Source organism: Strongylocentrotus purpuratus, unplaced genomic scaffold, assembly GCF_000002235.5.
Source record: "Strongylocentrotus purpuratus isolate Spur 01 unplaced genomic scaffold, Spur_5.0 spur5_scaffold_17, whole genome shotgun sequence".
In the NCBI taxonomy this organism is placed as follows: domain Eukaryota; kingdom Metazoa; phylum Echinodermata; class Echinoidea; order Camarodonta; family Strongylocentrotidae; genus Strongylocentrotus; species Strongylocentrotus purpuratus.
In genome coordinates this window covers 3,668,033-3,690,117 of record NW_022145602.1, presented here as the reverse complement: position 1 = coordinate 3,690,117, position 22,085 = coordinate 3,668,033, and the positions used below count along the sequence as shown (strand labels likewise).

General features: G+C 40.6%; 1 protein-coding gene across 1 annotated transcript; it reads right to left on the bottom strand.

Moving 5' to 3' along the window:
• Nucleotides 1–11,944: 11,944 nt before the first annotated feature.
• On the bottom strand, nucleotides 11,945–20,392 carry LOC100888861. The gene is made up of 2 exons (XM_003723470.3): nucleotides 20,197–20,392; nucleotides 11,945–13,899 (listed from the first exon to the last, which is right to left on the bottom strand). The coding sequence occupies exon 2, from the start codon at nucleotides 13,775–13,777 to the stop codon at nucleotides 12,836–12,838; it is 942 nt and encodes a 313-aa protein (XP_003723518.1). The 5' UTR covers nucleotides 13,778–13,899; nucleotides 20,197–20,392; the 3' UTR covers nucleotides 11,945–12,835.
• Nucleotides 20,393–22,085: the final 1,693 nt, after the last annotated feature.

Genomic DNA, 22,085 nt, shown 5'->3' with positions numbered 1-22,085 from the left:
TAATGTCGATATCATAGGATACCTCGCTCGACTTACTCCGTTGTTAGGTTCGTGTAGGTGCATCCATTCTCTTTTTTTAATTTTGTATTTTAAATATTAAAAATCTTGATCATAGCATTATGAATACAAAATATTATTTACTCATTGTACCAACGTATTCTCAAATATTTTAAAATACAATGATTAGATCGAGCAGGATCTAAATAGGGGAATAGCGAGCACTAATTTTTTTTTCTTCTATTTTGACCCCGGAAATTTGAAAATCGCGCCGCCGATATTTCGCTCATTTGGGGGGGGGGGGGGGGGGGGGGGGTGGGGTGGGGTGGCATAGTGAGCGCTTTGTTTTTACTCCCCCAAAAAAGGGTAACTTTTTTTTAAAACCTTTTTTTTTGCCCGTCTTTTTGGGGGGAGGGGGGGGGGGGGGCCAAGGCCTGCTTTAATATTCGAGAAATGGTTGTTTTTATACGCTCTCGGGAAGGTTACAATTGGGCTATTGCCCTCGGCACGCCTCGGGTAATAGCACAATTCTAACCTTCCCTTGAGCGTATAAAAACAACTATTTCTCTCAAAGTAGTCATTAATACTATACTATTGACTGACTGACTGACATCTTTTTTTCTTTGGTAATAAACATACATAAAATGAGCTGTAACAGGTACATGAGCAATTTTGTCTACATCAATAACCCACTACTTGTAATGGCCAAAATTAAACTGATTGAGTCGTTGTGCAGCACAAAACATACGACCATTCGGTCAAAGGCTCTGGAAATCAGACTATTACTTAGGTGATTGCAATCACTTAAGTCGATTCGACAACTAATGGTTGTTATATACCTCACTTAAGAAATCCAGCCATCTGATTGATCGAAATCGCATTCATAAACTTTAACTATTTCTGTAAAATTCCCAGTAACCATGGTTACCGGGAAAATAGTTCAGTCTCCATGGTTACCCCATAGGTTTACATGTTAAAAAATGGTTTGAGCGATCGAGGATACCGTACGTGTGCGAAGAATTGGTCGGTAATTTCATACAATTGAATCTCGATCGATCTTACCGACAATTTTATCTTGCATTGTTGACATGAAGACGAAAATAAACTTCCAAAAACAAAAAAACAACATCTGCCAATAGATCTAGATCTAAGTTCGTGCCAATATGCATTGCAAAAGTAAAAGAAGGGCCCGTTTAATGGACCAGCAGCGAAGCATCCACCACGCGAAGCCGTTTTCAATCCATTTTAATGTATATATTAGAGAAAACTGCTTAGTATAGTAATAGAGCGCGATGGCCGAGCGGTTTAAGGGCGCTGGTTTTAGATACATCACCTTTTGTACGCAAGAGATCGAATCCCATCTTCGACAAAAGTTTGTTTGTTTGTTTTTGTTTTTTTTTGTTTTTTAGTCTATTTTTTTTTCGGCATATAAAAGTATAAATGACTGCTTTAATATTCGAGCCAATGGTACGTCGTCGAAAAATCATATTATGGATCATATAGATGGTTCAGAGTTACACAAACATATTTTACTCTAGGTTCTCACGTTCCGTCAAACTTTGATATATGACCTATCGAAAGTAACCATGTACGCTGTTGTTTGACTTGGACCCATGTGTGGTCATGTACATGAATTCTGATTCTTCGATGCTGCCGTGTCTTTTGTTGTGCCAAATATTACTTGTCAAATATTAAAGTATAAAATCAAACTGCGTGAACAGCACAAATCTAAAAACGTGTTGATGTGCCCATTGTTGGGCAATAAATTACTGTCAGATGAGCATGATTTTATACCTTATTTGTTGCAATGGGAGGTTACGAATTGGCGTGGGGTCCAGGGGGCGGAGCCCCCGGAAGCTCAGGGTTTTGGGCAATAAATAACCGTCAGATGAGCATATTTTTATACCTTATTTGTGACACTGGCAGGACACAAATTGGTGTTGGGTCCAGGGGGCGGAGCCCCAAGAAGCTCAGGGGTTTTATGCATTAAATTATCGTCAGATGAGCATATTTTGATACCTTATTTGTGACACTGGCAGGACAAAATTGGTGTTGGGTTCAGGGGGCGGAGCCCCAAAAAGCTCAGGGGGTTTTATGCATTAAATTATCGTCAGATGAGCATATTTTGATACCTTATTTGTGACACTGGCAGGAAACAAATTGGTGTTGGGTCCGGGTGGCGGAGCCCTCAAAAGCTCAGAGGTTTAATAATAGTATTTGTGACACTGGCAGGTAACTAGTTGGCGTGGGGTCCAGGGGGCGAAGCCTCCAGAAGCTCAGGGTTTTAGGAATTTTATAACGGTCAGACAAGCATGCAGGGACCCGCCTTAGTGCCCCTGGTGGGGTTGAGGGGGTGGAGCCCCGAAACTTAGGGGTTATAGGCATTTAATTACGGTCAGATGAACATATTTTGATACCTTATTTGTGACACTGGCAGGACACTAATTGACGTGAGGTCCAGGGGGCCGAGACCCCAGAAGCTCAGGGGTTTTAAGCATTCAATTACTGTCAGATTAGCATCCAGCCGTCCGCCTTAGGGCCCTAGGTGGGTCCAGGGGGCAGAGCCACCGGAAGTCAAGGGATTTTGAGGCATTTAATTAGGGTCAGATGAGCATATTTTGATACTTTGATATCTTTCTCCTTTTATTTCCTTTTTTTTTTTTTTTTTTTTTTTCCTTTCCCCCCCCCCTTTTTTTCCCCCCCTTTCCCCCCCCCCCCTGGATCCGCCACTGGCGCGGATCCAGGATTTCTTAGGGGGGCCCATATTTGAAATTATGCGAGCCAAATATTGGTACGTTATGGTGACCAACAGTGACGTAATTGGGGGGGGGGGTGGGGTGCAGGGAGGGGTGAGTTTCCCCCCTCTCTCCTCCGTGAAGCGCGGAAACTTTGACACAGTATTTTAGCAGATAATATACTTATATTAATTATCGTTTTTTATGTATGAAAAACGGATATTTTCCGTAAAATGTACACATACTTGACGTATTCGCGCAACACCGGTAACAAACGATGCATCCTCGTTGCAGTGTTATTGGCACATGAACTTAGATGGCAGCATAAACAAAAATTTACCGGCGTGTTTCACTTTGCCCCGCGTTCCACTTTACCCCGGTTCCCCTAAATCCTTTAAGAAGTTTAGAAATTTTTTCGGAGTCGGTTTCGGATTTGAATTTCGAGTACCAATATGACATTTTAAAGATTAAATTATACGTCGTAGATGAAGGAACATCACGTAGACTTTCTACAGGAATTTGTTAGCACTCTGTAGGATCTAGGATAGCTGAGATTAAGGAAGAAAGAAAGGCTTCATGAAACGGACCAGAAACGGACAAATTGGCGCTTGGACGGTTATGCATGGGTGATTTCAAAATCAAAGAATGTAGTGACCTTGATGAGATGCTAGAGACTATGCTTACGAAATTTGAAAGGAAAAGGACATGTGAAAAGCACCCAAGTAGGAATAACCAGCACTACGTGCAAAACGAATGGGATTTCTGGACAATAAGTTTTAAGAAGAAGAATAGGACTTTTATATTTGCGGCTCGAGGACGATGCTCCGCATGTTAGTAGATGCCAGCCAGGAAAAGATCACTTAATACGGGGGTTCAAAATAGCACCAAAAAAAAATCGCATTGCCGCTCGTCATTGGGTCAACCGCCCCCCCCCCCCCCCCCCCCTTGGCAAAAAGCTAGATAGGCCCCTGATATTCGTCATTGCAAAGAATATTTATAGGCCAGAATGTGAACGAAAACAATGCAATGACGAAGAACGTCATTGCAAATATATGAAATGTCCACTTGGTATGCGTCTTTTAATTACTGTAAAATGGGGGCACTCTGGAATCCTACCAGTTAATGAAAACAAAGAATAAGTTGAACGATATAAAGAGAAAATGACAGAATGATATAAACAAACAAAAACTAGAATATCGCAATCTGTATTGCCGCGCAATGCAATGTATCCCCCGGCAGTGGCAGCGATTTTGTGTCATCCTTATGTTCGAAGGAGAGACAAAGATCCCCTCTCCCCTCCCTGAAACAAAAGGATGACGTAGAGATCGCCACTAGTGGCTTGGACTGTTGTCAAGACTAGGAGCAGCATCCAAAACAATATGTGTGTAGATGTACTAAGACACACCTCCATACAACATTTGAAAGAAGTCCTTTAAGAATGTGACCTGCAGAGCACACACAAGACATTCACAAAAATATGGTCTTTTACCTTATAGATGAGCATCTAAGGGCCCGCCTTAGGGCCCTAGGTGGAATCCAGGGGGCAGAGCCCCGAAAGCTTATTGGTTTTATAGGCATTTAATCACGGTCAGATGAGCATATTTTGATACCTCATTATTTTGTGCCACTGGCAGTTAACCATTTTTTCTTCCTTGCTCCCTTTCTTTCTATTTCTCTTTAATATACTTTTTTGTTTGTGTGTGTGTGTGGGGGGGGGGGGGGGAGCTCGAGGCTCCCGATCCCCGCCGTTCCGCGCGCCCTGACATGTAGGCACCTCAAGAAGCATATTTCTTGCATGGCTGTAAATTTAGGAATTTGTAATTTTCCAACAAACGCATTCAAAAATATAGGTAATTTATTAAAAAGTGAGGACAAATCTCGGAAAAATGATGTCATTTTAGCATTATTTGTAAACCACCGTTATGGATTAGAAATAAACACGTTTGAATTTTATTTCCACCAAGCCGCCCCCGCCCCCTATCAATACACCAGTTCCACCCCCCCCCCCCTCCGTTACATCTTGTTGGCGGGAAAAAATCGCAACTGATCTCCCTACCTTTCTTCTTTCTCTTTTTTGTCTTTCCCTTTCTCTCCTCTTTACCTTTCCCTTCCCTTCCTTTTCTATCTTATAGGTTGACCGGGGGGGGGGGGGGGGGGGGGGGGGGGGGGGACAAGGGCTTTTCGGCCCCCATCCTCGCTCCGCACGCTGTTGGCGGGATTAACAGCAACTGATCTTCCCTTCTTTTCACCCTTTTCTTTTCTCCTCTTTTTTGTTCCCTCTTAGCTCTCCTCTTTCCCTTTTCCTTCCTTCTCTCTCTCTCTCTCTCTTTTTTTTGGGGGGGGGGGGGAGGGGGAACAGCCTGGGAGGCAGGCCCTTTCGGCCCCGATCTCTTCCTTCCCCCCTTTTCTTTTCTTCTTCCTCTTCTTTCTTTCCCTTTCTCTTCTCTTTCCCCTTCTTTTCATTCTCTCTATATCTCTCTCTCTCTCTCCTCTCTCTCTCTTTTGCGGGGGGGGGGGGGGGAAGGACCGCGCCTGACGTCATTGCCTCGCCATCCTCTATTGTTTTCTCTCTATTGGTAATATACATTTCTCATTTTCCCCCTGAGAATCTAATCTCCTACACCCAGCATCCAAGTCATATTGATAATATATTTTTTTGTGTGGATGCACTAATAATCTAATATAGAGTAATTGTTTTCAGTTAAATCATGAAAATGTCAATTCTGAAAATTTATTTATACAAAAGTCAATAATTATGAATATACAATATTCTGAAAAAAGTTTCAATTCTTCAAAGTTTATAAAAAGATCTTGTGAAATGTCATGCCCGCAATACGATACAAATCATATAACCTGAACAAAGGCATGAGGACATCAAGTTTTGGGGATAAAGAGGGAATTAATGGGATAAAAATATGTGAAGCAATTGATAAATAGTGAGGCAATGGCGTCACAAACTGATAACCAAATTGGCAATTTGTGTAGTGATTTCCATTGTTCCATAGTTTTTCATATTTAAAAAAAAATCATAACTTCCTTATTAGTTATCCGATTTTACTCATTTGTTTGTGCTCTGCTCCTCTTGTTTTTCTGCGTCTATTGAAAGCGAATTATTTTGAAGTGGATTTACCCTTTAGGTACCACATTCAAGCTTTTCGTAAATATACAATATTGCAAGATATATTTTCCAAATAAGTAAGGAAGTTAGATTTTCAAGATTTGTTAGCTAAATAAGATACGGTTTTGTGACCGGAAGGCATATGTGAACGGAGCTTTTATTAGAACTTATGGACCTTCCATCTCCAGGCACCCAGAAACTATACAATTTTAGCCAATGAAAATTTTCAAGATTTTCGTTTGTCCATGACACTGAAATTTCAAAACCTCAGGATACCAAACGGAGCTGACCGGACTACAAGCCTAGTTACTGCTCGGAGAGGGGGGGGGGGCACTTTGAAGGTTTTTTGCGTCATGTAGCGTACAACGGGGTAATGCAATCCCATATGATTTACTGTTTGAGTTCTATAATATTTGAAATAATTGATAGTGTTTATATATTAATTTCGCTTAAATATTTACATAACTCTACGTGTTTGTTTAACGCTGATTGGAAATAATAACTGATGATGGGAGGGGGGGGGGGGGGGGGGGGGGTAGTATCTTCATTTGTACATTTTTTTCCCTTCTTTATACTTCTGTTCTCTGTTTGTTTTTAATATTTGAATGTTTAAGATATGTGTAATAATAAAAATAATAAAATAATAATACTGTTTGTTTTACCCAGGGTAGCCTCATCAGTATTTATGCTGTTCTCCCTGAGATCCCTGCAATCAAAATATATGTTGATCAGATGTTGGTCATAAAGGTGGCCTATTTACCCCAGTTTATGGAATGATTTTGACAATGATTTATTCCTAACAGATATAGATAATAGTATACATTCTCAGATTAAAACAAAATAATAGTTTGCAAGTGTTTGTTTTACATGACTGCATGACTGCTAAAGTGTGTGCTACCATGCGTGGGAGGGGCAGGGGCCTTGCCCCCCCCCCCCCGACAAAAAAGAGAGAGATTAAGGAAAATAAGGGAAGAGGAGAGATTAAGGAAAATAGGAAAAGAGGAGAGAAAGGAAAGAAAGAAGAAAAAGAAGATAAGAAAAGAGGTAAAAGAAGGGGATCGGGGGAGGGAGGAAAGGCTTTGCCTTCCCCTCCAGCCCCCCTTCGCCCAAAAAAAAATAGAGGAAGAAGGGAAAGGAAAAGAGGAAAGCTATAAGGGAGAGAAAAAAAGAGGAAGAAGAAAAGAAAAGGGTGAAAAGGAGGGAGATCACATGCAATTAATCCAGCTTACGACGTGTTGATCGCGGGGCTGAAAGGCCCTTGCCTCCTCTCCCCCCTTAGCAAAAAGAGAGAGAGAGAGAGAGAGAGAGAAGGAAGGTAGGGGAAGGGAAAGTGGAGAGAAAGTGAAATAAAATGAAGAGGAAGAAGAAAAGAAAAGGGGGAAACATATGCTTTTGCGCCCCCCCCCCCCCAAGCGAGACCAAGCGCCATATACGCCACTGGACACTACTGGCGTACTCCCCCAAATAAGAATAACAGATTTATTTCTAATTCGATTTCGGTGATTTACAAATGTTGTGAAATGACATAACTTTTAGTAAATTATACTGTTTTATGAGTTTGTTGGAAAAATGACGAATTCCCAAAGTTACAGTCAGGCGAGTAGTATTCCTTTTTAGATGTCTACATGCCAAGGTTCGCGGCACAGCGGGGCTCGGGGGCATGGGTCCCCCCAATATTTGGAAAAAGTATATTCAAGAGAAGTAGGGAGAAAGTAAGAAAAATAAATTGTGACCTGCCATTGTCCCAAAATAATGAAGTCTCAAATATGATCAACTGACCGTAATTAAATGAATTTCGGAGGCTTCACCCTCTTGACCCACCAAGGGCCCTAAGGCGTGCCCCTGAATGCTTATCCGACCGTTATAAAATGCCTTAAAATCCTGAGTTTCCGGGGTAATCAAAATATGCTCATCTGAACGTAATGAATGCCCCGATAGCCCCTGAGTTTCCTAGGGCTCAGCCCCTGGACCCCACGACAATAGTGACCTACTCGTGTCATTAATAAGGTATCAAAATATGCTCATCTGAACGTAATGAATGCCCCATTGCCCCTGAGCTTCCGGGGGGTCCGCCCCTAGACTCCACACCAATTTATGTTCCGCGAGCCTTGGCGTGCAGACCTCAAAATAAGCATATTTCTCGCCTGACTTTAACTTTCGGAATTCGTCATTTTCCAACAAACTCATAAAACAGTATAATTTACTAAAAACTTATGTCATTTTACAACATTTGTAAATCAAATCAAAATCGAATTAGAATGAGAACCACTTAAGGGGGAGGCTGCCCCTTCGAATTAGTACGCCAGTGGTGTCTAGTGGCGTATCTGGCGCTTGGTCTCGTTTGGGGGAGGCGAGATGAGCGCGAAACCATATCTTTTCCCCCCTTTTCTTTTCCTCTTACTCTTTATTTTCTTTCCCTTTTTCTCCTCTTTCCCATTCCCTCCCTCCCTTCTTGCTTTCTCTCTCTCTCTCTCTTCTCTCTCTCTTGCTGAGGGGGGGGGGGGGGGGAGAAACAATTAGGGCCTTTCGCGGCCCCGATCCACACTTTGATGGCGGGAAAAAATCGCAACTGATCTCCCCTACCTTTCTTCTTCCTCTTTGTTTGTATTTTCCCTTTCTTATCTCTTTCCCTTCCCCTTCCCTTCCTTCTCTCTTTTTAAAGTTTGCTGGGGTGAGTCCAAGGCCTTTCATCCCCTACCCGGGCCGAACCACATGTTGTTGACTGGATTAATTGGATCTGACCCCCTCCCCTTCTTTTCACTGTTTCTTTTCTTCTTTCCCTTTTTTGTTCCCTTTAGCTTTCCTCTTCCTTTTCCCTTCCTACTCTCTTTTTTCTTGTCCCCCCCCCCCTGAGGATCAACAAATTGTTAGCGAGAAAATCGTAACTGATAATCCACCTTCATTACTTTTGTTATTCCTTCCCCCCCCTTCCCTTGGACTCCTCTTCTCCTTTTTTTAAATTTCCCTTTCCTTCCTTCTCTCTTTTTGGGGGAGGGGGAAGGGGGAGGGAGGGAGGGGGGGGGGCAACAGCTTCGGAGGCAAGGCCCTCAGTCGCCCCCCCCCCCGCCGATCTCTTTTTCCCCTCTTTCTTTCCTCTTCTTTCTTTCCTTTCTCTCCTCTTTCCCCTTCCCTTCTGTTCCTTCTCTCTCCAGCTCTCTCTCTTTTTTGGCGGGGGAGGGGAGAGACCCCTTCGGCCCCCCTGGATCCGTGCCTGGCCTGACCTGAGCAGTTTTGTAATAGCGAACAGGCCCCGTACGTACTGAGCTGAGCAGCTTTGTAACAGCGGACTTGATTGGTTGTCTTAAAATTCAATTTACGAGCGTTCTGCGCATCCGTCTGGCAAAGTAAGAGGCGTGTGCTATCGCACCTTGCACGCGCCTGCTAAATAACAGGCGGTGATTGGTCAATTTAGCAGACGTGTGCCGCGTTCCATACGTCTGGGGCACGTGAATAAAGTCACCAACGGCTTTCCATACGGAACCACGCGTACGCATGCGTACGCATGCTGTAGGCCTATATTTGATAAAAGAATTAAAGGTGGAAATTCGCACCTATCTCAATATGAAATGTAATCAAAAGAAATTCGACACAAACGAAGTTACACAAATGTTTTCATTATTTTAGTTAGTGATTATGTCACATTAGTATCATGTTCTGTACTATGTATGATATGTTACAATTGCATGAATTTTGTATTTAAACACTGTTGTAAATAGCTGTTATCTTATTATATGAACAAATAAAGTCCCTCGAAAGAGGATAAATAGAAGAAAAAAATAATGTTTGTCGAACCTGGCAACAACTAATGTATGCAGTTCGGATTCTGTCTATTGAAATACTGTTATTCTTATCAGGTGAATACAATAATTTGTATTGAGGCACTTAACAAAGACTTATAAATTAAATTTAGTTACATTACGAAAATGGCCTATTCGTTAGCCCCGGAGGATATCGTGAATGTTATGATTGGACAGTGGGCTCCTTACTTCGCATCTGGCCAGCTGCGATACGCTCCATTGCGTAGTACCGGACTATTTTTCGTTTCTGTTCTCATTCATTTGCTTGGCACCGCAATTGCGGGGTTTGCCCTGCTATTTTTGCAGGATTAGTTAAACCCGTACTATAGGTGGGGCTAGCCCACTTTGGTAAATACGAGTCTGAACAGAAAGTGGAATAGGCTTAACCCGGACTATAGGTGGGGCTAAGACCCCCCCCCCCCCTTAAGCCCACCTATATAGTACAGGGTTAAGCAAAATTTTGCAAGTGTGAAAACAGTAAGAAGAGGCGTAATGTTCGGGTTGAAAAAGTGCTCGATACATGAACGATAATATACATGTATACTTATTTGGAGTAGGTATTTATACACCATTTACATTGCAATGACGGCTGTCTGTTTTTCGAGTATAAGACATTAAAGAGAAATTTCATTCCTTGTCATAAGTTCATGTGTATGAACGCATAAATCAAGATACACAGAATGGCGAAAGTTTGAAATAATTCAGACAAATAATAGCAAAATTATGATGGTTTGTAATATAAGATCGCTAAGTCTATGGGAATCTCGATTGGCAGTTTGGTGGCTGAGTTGTGACGTATAGTCGAGGATAACTCTCGCGTTTGTCGTGCATGTACACAAATACAATTGATTTCTATTTTTCTTCTGAGTGCCTTCTTCCTTCAGGCACTACTCAAACTATATTATTATGGATATCATATTTTGTTCAGTCCTCATGAGGTAAACGCCCTTCCTGAGTCATACACATTTTGAAAAATTAAATTTTTGTCATTTTGTGTGTCGGAACAAAAGGGAAGTTGTCCGCCACTACATTACAGAGACATTTACCGATTCAGCTAATTTGAAGATCCCATACCTGTAGTGATTACAACTTTATTTAAAAAAAAAAAATCATAATTCTTCTCATTTTCTTATGTCCGATTTTAGTCAAACTTTCACAAGTCTACTTCTCTGATTTTACTGCTTTCCTCTAATTAATTACTTTCGGGGCTAAACAAAATATAGTCCCAAATCTTCGGAACGGGGAGGGGGGGGGGGGGGAGGGTGATTCCTTCCGGCGCTTTAATGGTATTAATTTCTATTCTATTAAAGCTCGGAAGGAAGGGGGCGTCTGCCGGATCCGCCTCCTGCTGGATACGCCATCAAAGCCATATGGCATTTTATAACAGTTTAAATATGGAAAATTATGCATTGCATGTAAAAACTCAAAGACTCGGATCGCTAACGCTTTCAAATAACTCTGTGGTAAATTCAATACTCCTGCCCTTTTCTCTTTTAATTGTTTAAGAGGTATAAGAGTGGAAAGAGGTTTACGAAGAAGTTTCATGGACTAAATTACATATTGTTTTAATATATCACGATTATGACTTGCATTTAATTTTCTAAGTCATTTCTGTTTTAAAAGGGGGAAATAAAGTTTCCACTTCTTAAAAGCAGGGGCAACCTTCCTGGATTATCAAGTTGGCCTGACAGTATACATTTCTGGATGACCGAAATAAAGTTGGTTGCCTGAAAATAGAGTATTGATAAGAAATAGATAGATCTAAACTTAGCTCACCAGGGAACCACAAATCCTCTATGTTGCAGCAGTTCGCTTTCGAAAGACTGCCAGACGATAAAACGGAAACGTTTGCCTATATCATCTCTCTGTTTCTCTTTCATGTTTCTCTCGTAGAATTTCAAATAGAGTAAAATTTCGTATAAGAAAAGAATTTCGCTTCGACCGAATTGAGTTGCTTTTAGGCTTTTTTCTTCAAAATCAGGTTAAGGTCTACGATTACCTTTTTACATCCTTTTTTTACAATACGTTTGGGTTTAACTGAATCTAAAGATTACCGACTTTACTAATGCAACATGGAAAGTTCGTGCACACTAACAGATACTTTGCACATATTTGTTCTTCTCTCTTTAAGTTTTTCTCCTTCTTTTTGCTTTAAAAAAAAAATGAAAGAGAAACCGGAGAAAATAATGAACAATCTCCTTTCTTTAACATGTTAAGGCACTCAGAGTAAGAAAACGTTAGCTTGAGCCTGAACATTCAAGAGGGAAAAAACGAACAAAAAACACTCCTCTCCGTAATTCTGATGACACAAGAATTTAACCTAGCTTTTAACTTCAAGGACAATGATGAAATCGTTGAAGATCATCTTTATTCATTTCATTATTTTATGAAAATAATCAGCAATCGAAGAATGGTTATCTATCTGGTTATATTTTAAAACAGAGAATGTACAGAAAGAAATATTATCGTCGAAAAACATCTAAGATTAGCAACCAATTAAAAGAAAACATGCTCCCATAATTGCTCAGAATTGTTATCATGGTTAAGATAGTGTTCTTATACAGCAATCGAAGCATAATCATCCACAGTATATCTGGTTACATTTTTAAACACAAAATGAACGGGAAAAACATCTAATATAAGCAACCAATAAATGAAAACTGGCCCCGATTGTTGCGTAGTATTTTATCATGGTTCAGTGTTCTTATATACAGGTACATTTATGTTTCATCATCGTGATTTGGAAGTCGCCGAATCATCTTCCAAGATTTGGGATTTGAAACAGACACCCGCGCGGGTGCAATGTCAGGGCTGGGGGATTAAGTGGTCACATGGTGTACTATGGCCATTGACAGTTTGGCTCCGTGTCAAACATCAACCAAACCGTCGCCTGAATGAATGACATCGTCATTTACACTCTCTACACCAAGGCGGCGACAATGTCGTAACATTACTCTTCACCACACCGTCGGGAATAGTCACTTTACACAATAATATAAGGCAGCGACAAATCTCATGAATAAACTACTGGTAATCATTCTTTTGTTACAAAAACTGTGACTATACATGTATATACAAGAGATGAAAACATACGGTTAATCCTATCAAGGCCTAGTACAGGCTGGAACTTCTTTTCATATCTTTGGAAACATCATACACAAGTCATAATCATAACGACAATGAAATGCTTAAGAATTGGGACAAACTTTTGCCTTATGTCCTAGCTGCTTACAATTACGACATCGCAATGGGAACCAGTACCAACAAAAAGGAACACGGTGGCTTGGTTCCCCGCAGTAGGGGCAGCCGTATGGTTGATGAACCGCTCCCTGGTTGTTCTTGATTGCTCGGCTCACCAGGACGGGAACAATGAACCTCCAGAAAAATCTGTCCATGTCCATCAGGAAAGATCTTTGCCATTGCGGATCCCGTTCAATCCTCTCGAGGAACACCCCGTTGTCTTTGTAGACAAAGAAGTCGCACCAGGACCGTCCTGTCCCGGCGAGTTGGGCCTGGATCTGGTCATAGTATGGATGGTTCCTCTTCAGATGAAACTTCCCTCCGTTGTCCCTTCTCAGGAACTTCTCGTTGCGGGGCGACGGCTTTTCAGTCGGCGCAGTACTGGGACATTTGATTTCGACGAGGCCACCACCGCAGCAGCTGCAGCTCACCAGCCCATCTGGTGACGCCTCCAGGAAAGACTTCCGTGGGTGGAAGAACATTCCACACTCCTTAACATCGACATCTTGATGACCTTTCATCCGCTGATACTCGGCGTACTTTGCTCTAGCCACCGGCTCCATTTCATAACCGCGCGCAATCTGAGGTAGATGTTTCAATGAGCGTCCATTTCCAATAATCCTTCCCGCTAGAGACCATGGGTTCGCTCTCCGTCGGTTGCCGCGATACCTCATGAAACGCAAAACCCTCCCGACGTTGGATGCCCCGATACAGCCATACCGGTATTTCGACCATAGCTCGTTGTCACTCTGGCCTCGTGTCGCTCTCTGGATAGCGTCTCTGTCGTACTTAGTGTAGACGGGCAAACTGAAAACTCCATTAGTGGAGTAACAAGTTATTTGGTCCTTCATGCTTCGCGGCAAATCAGATTTTTGACGATCGGTCACCATGATTTTTTACGGATACTGTACATGTAGAAGGCTGAAATGTGATCAGAGTCTTCGGTCAAGATATATCAATCTCTGACGTGTCTTCCGATTTAGAGCTTGCGAATGATTCCCAGCAATATGATCTGCATTTGTAAAGAGACAATTGAAATAACATATTGATTATAATATGTACATATTTTTTTATAGACATGTGACAATTAAATAAATAACAGTTGAACTTTAACTTTTTCTAATTTTTTGATGGAAACGATGGTAATCAGATTTGGTTTTGACGGGGTGTGCTACATTGTGAATCTTTTGAAAAAACGGATTTATATAAAGGCGTATTTTTGTGGAAAAAATTACCGGCATACCCCGTATGGCTTAATATGTGAGTACCCCCCCCCCCCCCGGGTAAAAAAAATACCCCTTTTTAAGGAAAACGTCGACGACGCCGAATAGCTGAAAAAACACAGTCTTGATTTTCAGACAATTGTACCGAATGGTCATACGTTATATGCTGCGCAAAGATTCAATCAGTTTAATCTTGGCCATCACAAGAAGTGGGTTATTGACGTAGACAAATGCTCATGTACCCTTTACAACTCTTTTCATGTATGCTATTACCAAAGAAGAAAAAAGCCAGTCAGTCACTCAATAGTATCTGACAGTGAAGTCTAGCAAGTAAACGGGTTTCCTTGCATAATTTGAATATGAGGACACTGCTAACGTTTAAATTTCACAGATAGGACATACATGACATATTCATAATTCCTGCAAAGTTCTACAGAATTTGAGGTTGGCTGCAAAAGGGACATAGTACCTTTAAAGGTAATACAAAGTTTTGGTATGGGGTCATGAATTTGGTTCAAACAAACATTTTGGAAGCATGTGCGATCCTACAATATTCAGGGATCGTTGCCGCGGTTGAAATCGAGTCTAAAGTTATGAAATTGTAAATAATAAACTCTTCATGTTGTATAGCTCCCTCTCAAGGTCAAGATATTAATGAACCTATATAACAATATTTCCTGACTAAAATCGACCGATTTGCTATTCCCGTTTGGAAATTATACTGTATATCACAACTACATATTCTGAGATGTTCATGGTCGCAGCTACCATTTTACGGCCGTAGGCGCTATTTGAAATTTATCAAAATTTCCCGGGAGCACCGGCAAATTATTATATTATTGTTCTCGAAAGCAGAAATGTTTTAGGGGCTAAATTTTTTAGTGCTTATAATAAATCAACCGGGCATCTAAATATATCAAAATTGTAAAGAATCATTATTCACCCAATTTTCAAAATTTCCCAAAACTTTTGTATTACCTTTAAGCACAATAATTGTGTTGGGCCTATGTACCTTGATTTCTTTTTAATTCTATGCTCATTACTCAGCCCCTGTACACATTCTACCAAAATCGTGTGAAACATATATTTTTTTTGTAATCCTGATCATTCATAGTGAGTTTTGTTAGATTCTGTGTAAATTTATTTTCAATCATTACCAGAACTCAAGCTTATCTTTAAAGCCCCATTGTCCTATTTGTAACTACTTGCTCCCTCTATATAGAAAACTTCCCCAATCGGTGCCTGTTGGTCCCCATGATCCTATTTTCTTATGTTAGTTATGTTTAGCTGAGTTAGTGAGATAGCCACCTGTCAGTGACCTCGGTGTGTGCTCTAATCCCTTCTGGCCCAGTAGTATTGACGGTCTTTAAAGTCACCTAGGCGCATTTGTATACACCATAATTTTTGGTCGCTCTTGAAAACTGCTCCTCGAAACCTGTAATAATATGAAACTTGTACAGAGAGAGACCACCTGCTTACAAAAATCGCATATTTCCCTCCCTCAAGCCAGGGATATGTGAGTTTAAACTCACATATCCCTGCTCAAGCCGTCTTTTCTTAGGAGTTTCACTGAGTTTCACTGCTTGTACTTCCATTATACAAGGCTGAAGGCTTGCTCCCTTCCAATAGGCAATCGGAGAAAATGGTCATCTAGTCGTAATTACTCCCTAAAGACGTTTCTCCAAGTCGGTCGGACTCCTGCAGTTCATTCATTGTATGCAACTCATTTCACGGTCCCTTTCGTTGTCGATACGTAAACAAATGGGGAAAAAGGTGATGATAATTATATAGGCAGCCTTAAAAGAGTTATGACGAAACCAACACCCAGGGGGCGAAACAACTAAGCGCAAGTAAACAAAACATTTCATGGAAATAAGTGTTTTGGGACTAACTAACGAGTCATCATCTACCAGTGACGTACAGCAATTCCTAAGAATTCCATATTAAGAGTATACACTTGGAGAACATACCATAAAACTTCGAAAATCACTCTCTTTATCATTTCATACCTTATTCCTCTTCAAATGACTTTTCATGACGTGTTTCGGTCATGTTATCCCGCCCCCCCCCCCCACATTCGGTGATATTTAGGGTACTCGTATGCATGTCCCCTCCCTTTGAAAGCAACCCCTCCTGTCTCTGCTTTGTAAAGTCAAAACGGGTCGGATTTTTCGAAATCACCCCCCCCCCCATCTCCTGTGTGTATGAGTCACTAGGGGTCGGACTTTGTTGCGTGAGAAGCACCCCTTTACCGGAGATTTGGGGAACAGGAATGCGGTCCCTACGACCCCGGAGAGGGGGGGGGGGGGCTGGCATTTTATGAATCTACAATCAACCCACTGTGTGGTGACTGGGAGCACTTCCTATAAAGCAAAAACACTGCGAATTGCTCACTCTGGACAATATCACCAAATACAATCATGAAAGAGATCAGTCTGCCAATAAACAAACAATTTAAAGTTACCGCACTTCGCTTAGGACTAAAAGGGACAAAGGACATTACTTATTGCAGAATACAAAGGATATAATGGCTGAAGATTACAGCGTAATTAGATGGTGTCAAGAAATAATAGCTCTGGATTACCATCTGGTAAAATGTTTTCAGCATTATAGTGGACAGTTTCTAGTAACGAGAAAGCTTTTCTTACGAAGACAAAACCACAAAAGTATAGAGTCTCCACTTCGTTTTGGTTCTCCACTACATTTGGATGTACATTGTGTTCGAAAAGCATGACAAGAGTAATGTTTTGTGAACTAATCACATGAGGGGGGGGGGGGTGGGGGGTGTACAGCGAATGACTGTGGAGGGGGAAGAACATGTGGCATAAAATTGAGGCTCACACTTTTAAGCTGTCACATGTCATATTTAGAATATTAAGGCATTTGCAGAGCCATGCTTTTCAGGAGCATTTTTTCTCCGACGTTCTTCCGCACTTGCATGATAACAATGAAAACGCTCACGAATTATTTTGCACCTCTCCCCAAAACTCATCTTTCTCTTATTGAATATCGCGAAAGATACGAACTGTAGTTTTCAAAATGTGATCAGTCGGAATGACCGTCAAGTATAAATATCCACAATATAACTTAATTAATTACCATCGCTTCACTTTTATAATATAATTCACCATATAATGAAGAGGCCATTCAATTATCCAATTGAGATAATGAAAGTAATAGTCATAATTTGACTGACATAATTGTAAGAGTGGTTCAGCAGAATTTGAGTAGTAAAGAAACCGCTCCCAGTCATGCTGCCATTATCCACTTAGATTTTTGTCTTGTTCCCGAAAATTGCACTCGGGCCTTGTCTCTGGGTGATATGATTATGATCTGCTTCCACCCCTTACTAACCCCTCCCTAAATATACTCCCCCTACACACGTAAAGAAAATCTTCAATCATACATGCACCCTAAATTCATTTTAAATATGTTTTTATACAACCCCTATATGAAACAAAATTATTCCGTCATCAACTTATACCTAAGAAAAGGAACGTTTATGAATTTGTACAGAGCAAATTGGAGAGGAGCTCGCCAGATACGTCACATCGTTGTCAAATTTTGTTTCACTGATGACATCTTCGACAAGTTCTTAACTTTTCAACACATTTTAAAATTGTTTAATCGGAAATTGCTCAAACTTTTACCAATTAATGTTGTGTTGGGATCGGTGCACATTTGCAATTGGAGAGGTACATAAATATGAAACAGCAAGGAGAGACTTGTAATTTTGGAATCATATGAGAGTATTTATTATCTCCACACTTTGGAGAATCAAATCGGTCACATCATTACGAACGTCCATATCTAAAACACAATATGAAGACAAAGCCAGCTAGAAAGAGGGTCTTGATCTAATCGTGATCAAAACTCAACCCCTCTCTTTCAGAAAGCCAGAACATGTAATATTTATACAGAAGGATACAAGTCATATGAGGGTTGGTTACATTGTGACAAAGGGATAAAGACATGACTGAGAGCCGCCGAAACAACGGACTATAGTTGGTAGTATATGGGCTTAAACATAACAGAGGTGGTCTTTCCTGGGAAGTGGATTATGAATGCACTTGGTCTTTCTATGGGGAAGGATTATAAAGATATAAACTTGGCTTTTAAGTGCATCTCAAATTGGGCATCTTGGCAGGGTTAGATATGAGGGTACTTTATAATTAACTGGGTTTTGGGACATTACTACACAACATTAGTTTCTCTTACTTTTCTGCCTTCATTAAGACCACGATGGACATCTTCATGGAGGTTAAGTTTCAAAATACTATATTAAAAATACTTAGAGATATAGACCGGTAATGGTAAAATTGCGGTTCAAGGGTTTTGGGTGCAAAATCCATTCAATATTGTTTAAATATTGCCTTCAGAGGTTTAGATGGCAATACTTAAACCTAAATTCGCAACAAAAAAAGCAGAAATATAATTATGCCCAAAATAATGTTCAATGTTGAAGTACATTCGCGATATCTATCCAGGCCGAGTCGATATGATAATTTTAAAAATATATCAATTATTATTTATTAGGCGGTTTCCCGGCAAAATTTGTATCATTACGTAGTCCAAACATATTCTTTTACATGATTGGTAATAAGAGCTTCCATTTTTTTGAGACGGGGGGGGGGGGGGGGGGGGTTCCAAAACTGGTCAATACCTTTAATCAACACATCAAATTTCTTGTATCTCTCATTTTTAATGTTGTCCTTTCTAAATATTAATGCAAGAGCCTTTGCCCATACATGGCCTTCGCTGTGGATGCTATTCCTCAAAGAGATTCGTAATAGCAGATTAGTTGAAGTGTTTACAAAATAATCTTAAAACGTAGGCCCTATCTGTTCAATTCGGCATATAATTAATTGTTCTGTCCGTTTTGTATGTTCTATCTTACTCTTGTTCATTTGTTTATACTCATAATGACATGCTTTTATGTGATCTCGATCCTCTCATGTTTCGCAAATGCGCCTTGAACGTTTGCTTTGCTTGTAGCTACTTGCTCCCTCTATATAGAAAACTTCCCCAATCGGTGCATGTTGGCCTATCATGATCCTCTTTTTCTTATGTTAAATGAGAGCTGAGTTAATGAGATAGCCACCTGTCAGTGACCTGGCTGGGTGGTCTAATCCCTTCTGGCCCAGTAGTATTGACGGTCTTTAAAGTGAATTCGGCGCCTTACAAATATCATTATTATAATCATTATCACCACTGAGGCACTGACTGTTCTGTTCCTCAATAAATATTGTTATGTAATAAGGACACTAGCTTGCAAACATTATAATTGTCAGACTGTATACCGTTGCTTGTGCTCTGTTGCCTCGAAAATATGTCAGTGTTATTGGGACTCATGCCCCTTTCGGTCAGCTAATGTCCTTGTGGGTCAAAAAGGTCAGACATTGATTGACGAATGTGAATTCTTGACTGAACATACATGTATACTGTACATACATGTCTACGCTATAACACACAGTATCGGTTAATTTGTAATTCCATGTTTGTAAGTTAACTGCTGACGCTATAAAGAAAACTTGCATGTTACCTATAGACACATTGGACAAATTACATCTCAACTTGTCTATACCAATTTTATACCAGGCTATTGTTCTCTTCAATAATTTTCCCTAATTTCAAAATAGGCCTACATTAATGCAAGTATTGTTTCATCTGAAGTTTTACAAAAATATACAAAATCACAGAAACAGCAACTAATTAAAGCATAACCACAAACCAAATCTGAATATAGTGACCGGCATTGACGCTATAACTTTTAGTACCTCTCGCATAATGTATGAATGGGATTCAACTGATACACAATTCACCACAATTCACCCATCAATTTTGTATGCCTTCCTCACCGAGTCATAACATAGTAGGTCCATGGTCATAACATGGACACTGACACCTTGCATATACACTCAGTCATCTCATCTCCCGCTCATCTCACACAATCTGGTAAAATGCTAGCCTTGCTAGGCTTAGGAAGTTAGGATATCCATACATTTACACGCCCTAATAACTAAGATCATGGAAAGATGTGATAGAAGGATATGATGTTGATAAAAGAAGAAAAAGGGATAACTTACAGCTAAGTTCTGGTCTTGATGAGCTCTGTAAATTGGGAGGATCAGAGTTTCGCAACTAGTACGTACAGGCCGCAGTTGGTAGGCGATTCCATGTGATGATAGCGGCGGCAGCGACCCGCGTACATGTTCAAAACATGAGCACGAGGCCGAGGCTAGGCAGCTCATGCGCAGATTGCGCGTCGAGAAGTGAGAGTACAGGCAGAAGTCTAGTCTGCAGCGACAAACCCGTGTTAGTCCTAACCCCAAACAAAAGGAGTGTTTGAACTCTGAATAAGTATCTTAAAGCGGGATTGACTGCACTACTTGCGCCCTCTATATATAGCAAACAATGCCTAAGTGGTACCCGTCGGTCCCCCAACCACCTGTGAAGTGACCTTGCAGGGAGGTTTAATACTTCCTGGCCAAAATAGTTCAGACAGGCTTTAAATTGTTAATATACGGGACTGCAAGATCTGCTGCACTTCATGACCCATTAAACATACATGTGGGGCACAGTGGCGTACGCAGGATTTTTTCAAGGGAGGGGGGGGGGGGGGTTAACATTTTGAAATCGGGCCAAATCGGGGGGGGGGGGGGGGGGGGGGTAAGAGGACACTTTTTTTGGGGGGGGGGGGGGGTCTCGAAATGTGAAAATTTGACATTTTGCTTCTGTAGAGGGGGGGGGGGAGGTCACTTTGTTTTAGGTCAGCCATTGGAATAATTTATTTAAAAAAAATTAAATTAAAAAAAAAAAATCCGCGAAAGGGGGGGGGGGAGGTTTGCTTAAAAAATACACACATACAAAAACTAAAGGGGGTTTTACCCCCCCCCCCCCCCCCGCGTAAGCGCCTGGTGGGGCACAACCAGAGGCTGTACGTGCAGAGTTTGGCTCTGCTTAAGACTATTATTATGATTTATAAGTGTCAAAATAGAGTCAGTGCATGCAGACTAATACAGGTCAGTAACTGGAACCGAAGAGAAGAAAATATTCAGAATAGTTCAGAATTTACCAAAACGGAAGATAACGCACTTCAAAACAAACAAGAAATTAACACTTTGAAGAGCTGCCAGGTGAAATTAAATGAGAGTGGTGTAAGCCTATCATTGACATAGCCCCCCCCCTCTCTCTCTCTCTCTCTCCCCCTCTTTCTCTTTCTCTCTGTTTTTTTTGCTCGGATGGAAATTTCGAGAAATTTGGGTTTACACTTCGGGTGGGGGTCAATTTGACAGTTCCCTCAGATCGCGGCTATGTATGATCACTATACGCAAAACTTTTGCTATATCTATTACTTTATTACAACAGTAATAAATAGTCACTGCGGAACCACAACTGTAAGACAACACAACTTAGTATTATCGTCGTATGTACATGATCAGCGATACAACAGTCCCGAAACGCCATTTCTACAACCTTAATATGGTTTAATACAATACCATGTATTTGTTTTAACTTGAATATTGTAGCAATTCAACATACACAACGTTGATACATCATAAACATAAATTCAAGTACTTGTTTTGGCAAGTGCATTGTAAAATAAACTGTCTGCAAGTCATGGTAAAATGTTGATGTTAATAAGAATATACATGGGGATGGTTCACTTTCAGGTTTAGAAATCACAATTTTTCAAATGTATTTATTAAGGATTATATGATTGGTTTTAGCACTGCTGTACATGTCGGTATCAAAACCATGACAAAATCGACGTTTAGACATTTCAGAAACGTTGTATTATTTTGAATTAGTAGTAAGTAACTAAAATTGCGAAATTAAAACAAATTACTATAAATGATATAAAATATGTTGAAAACAAGAAATACAAAATAGACAAACTATTTTGAAGACTAAACCATGAAGGATCATATTAAATGAAATAAACTATTACAAGGATACAAATCACACCGATATG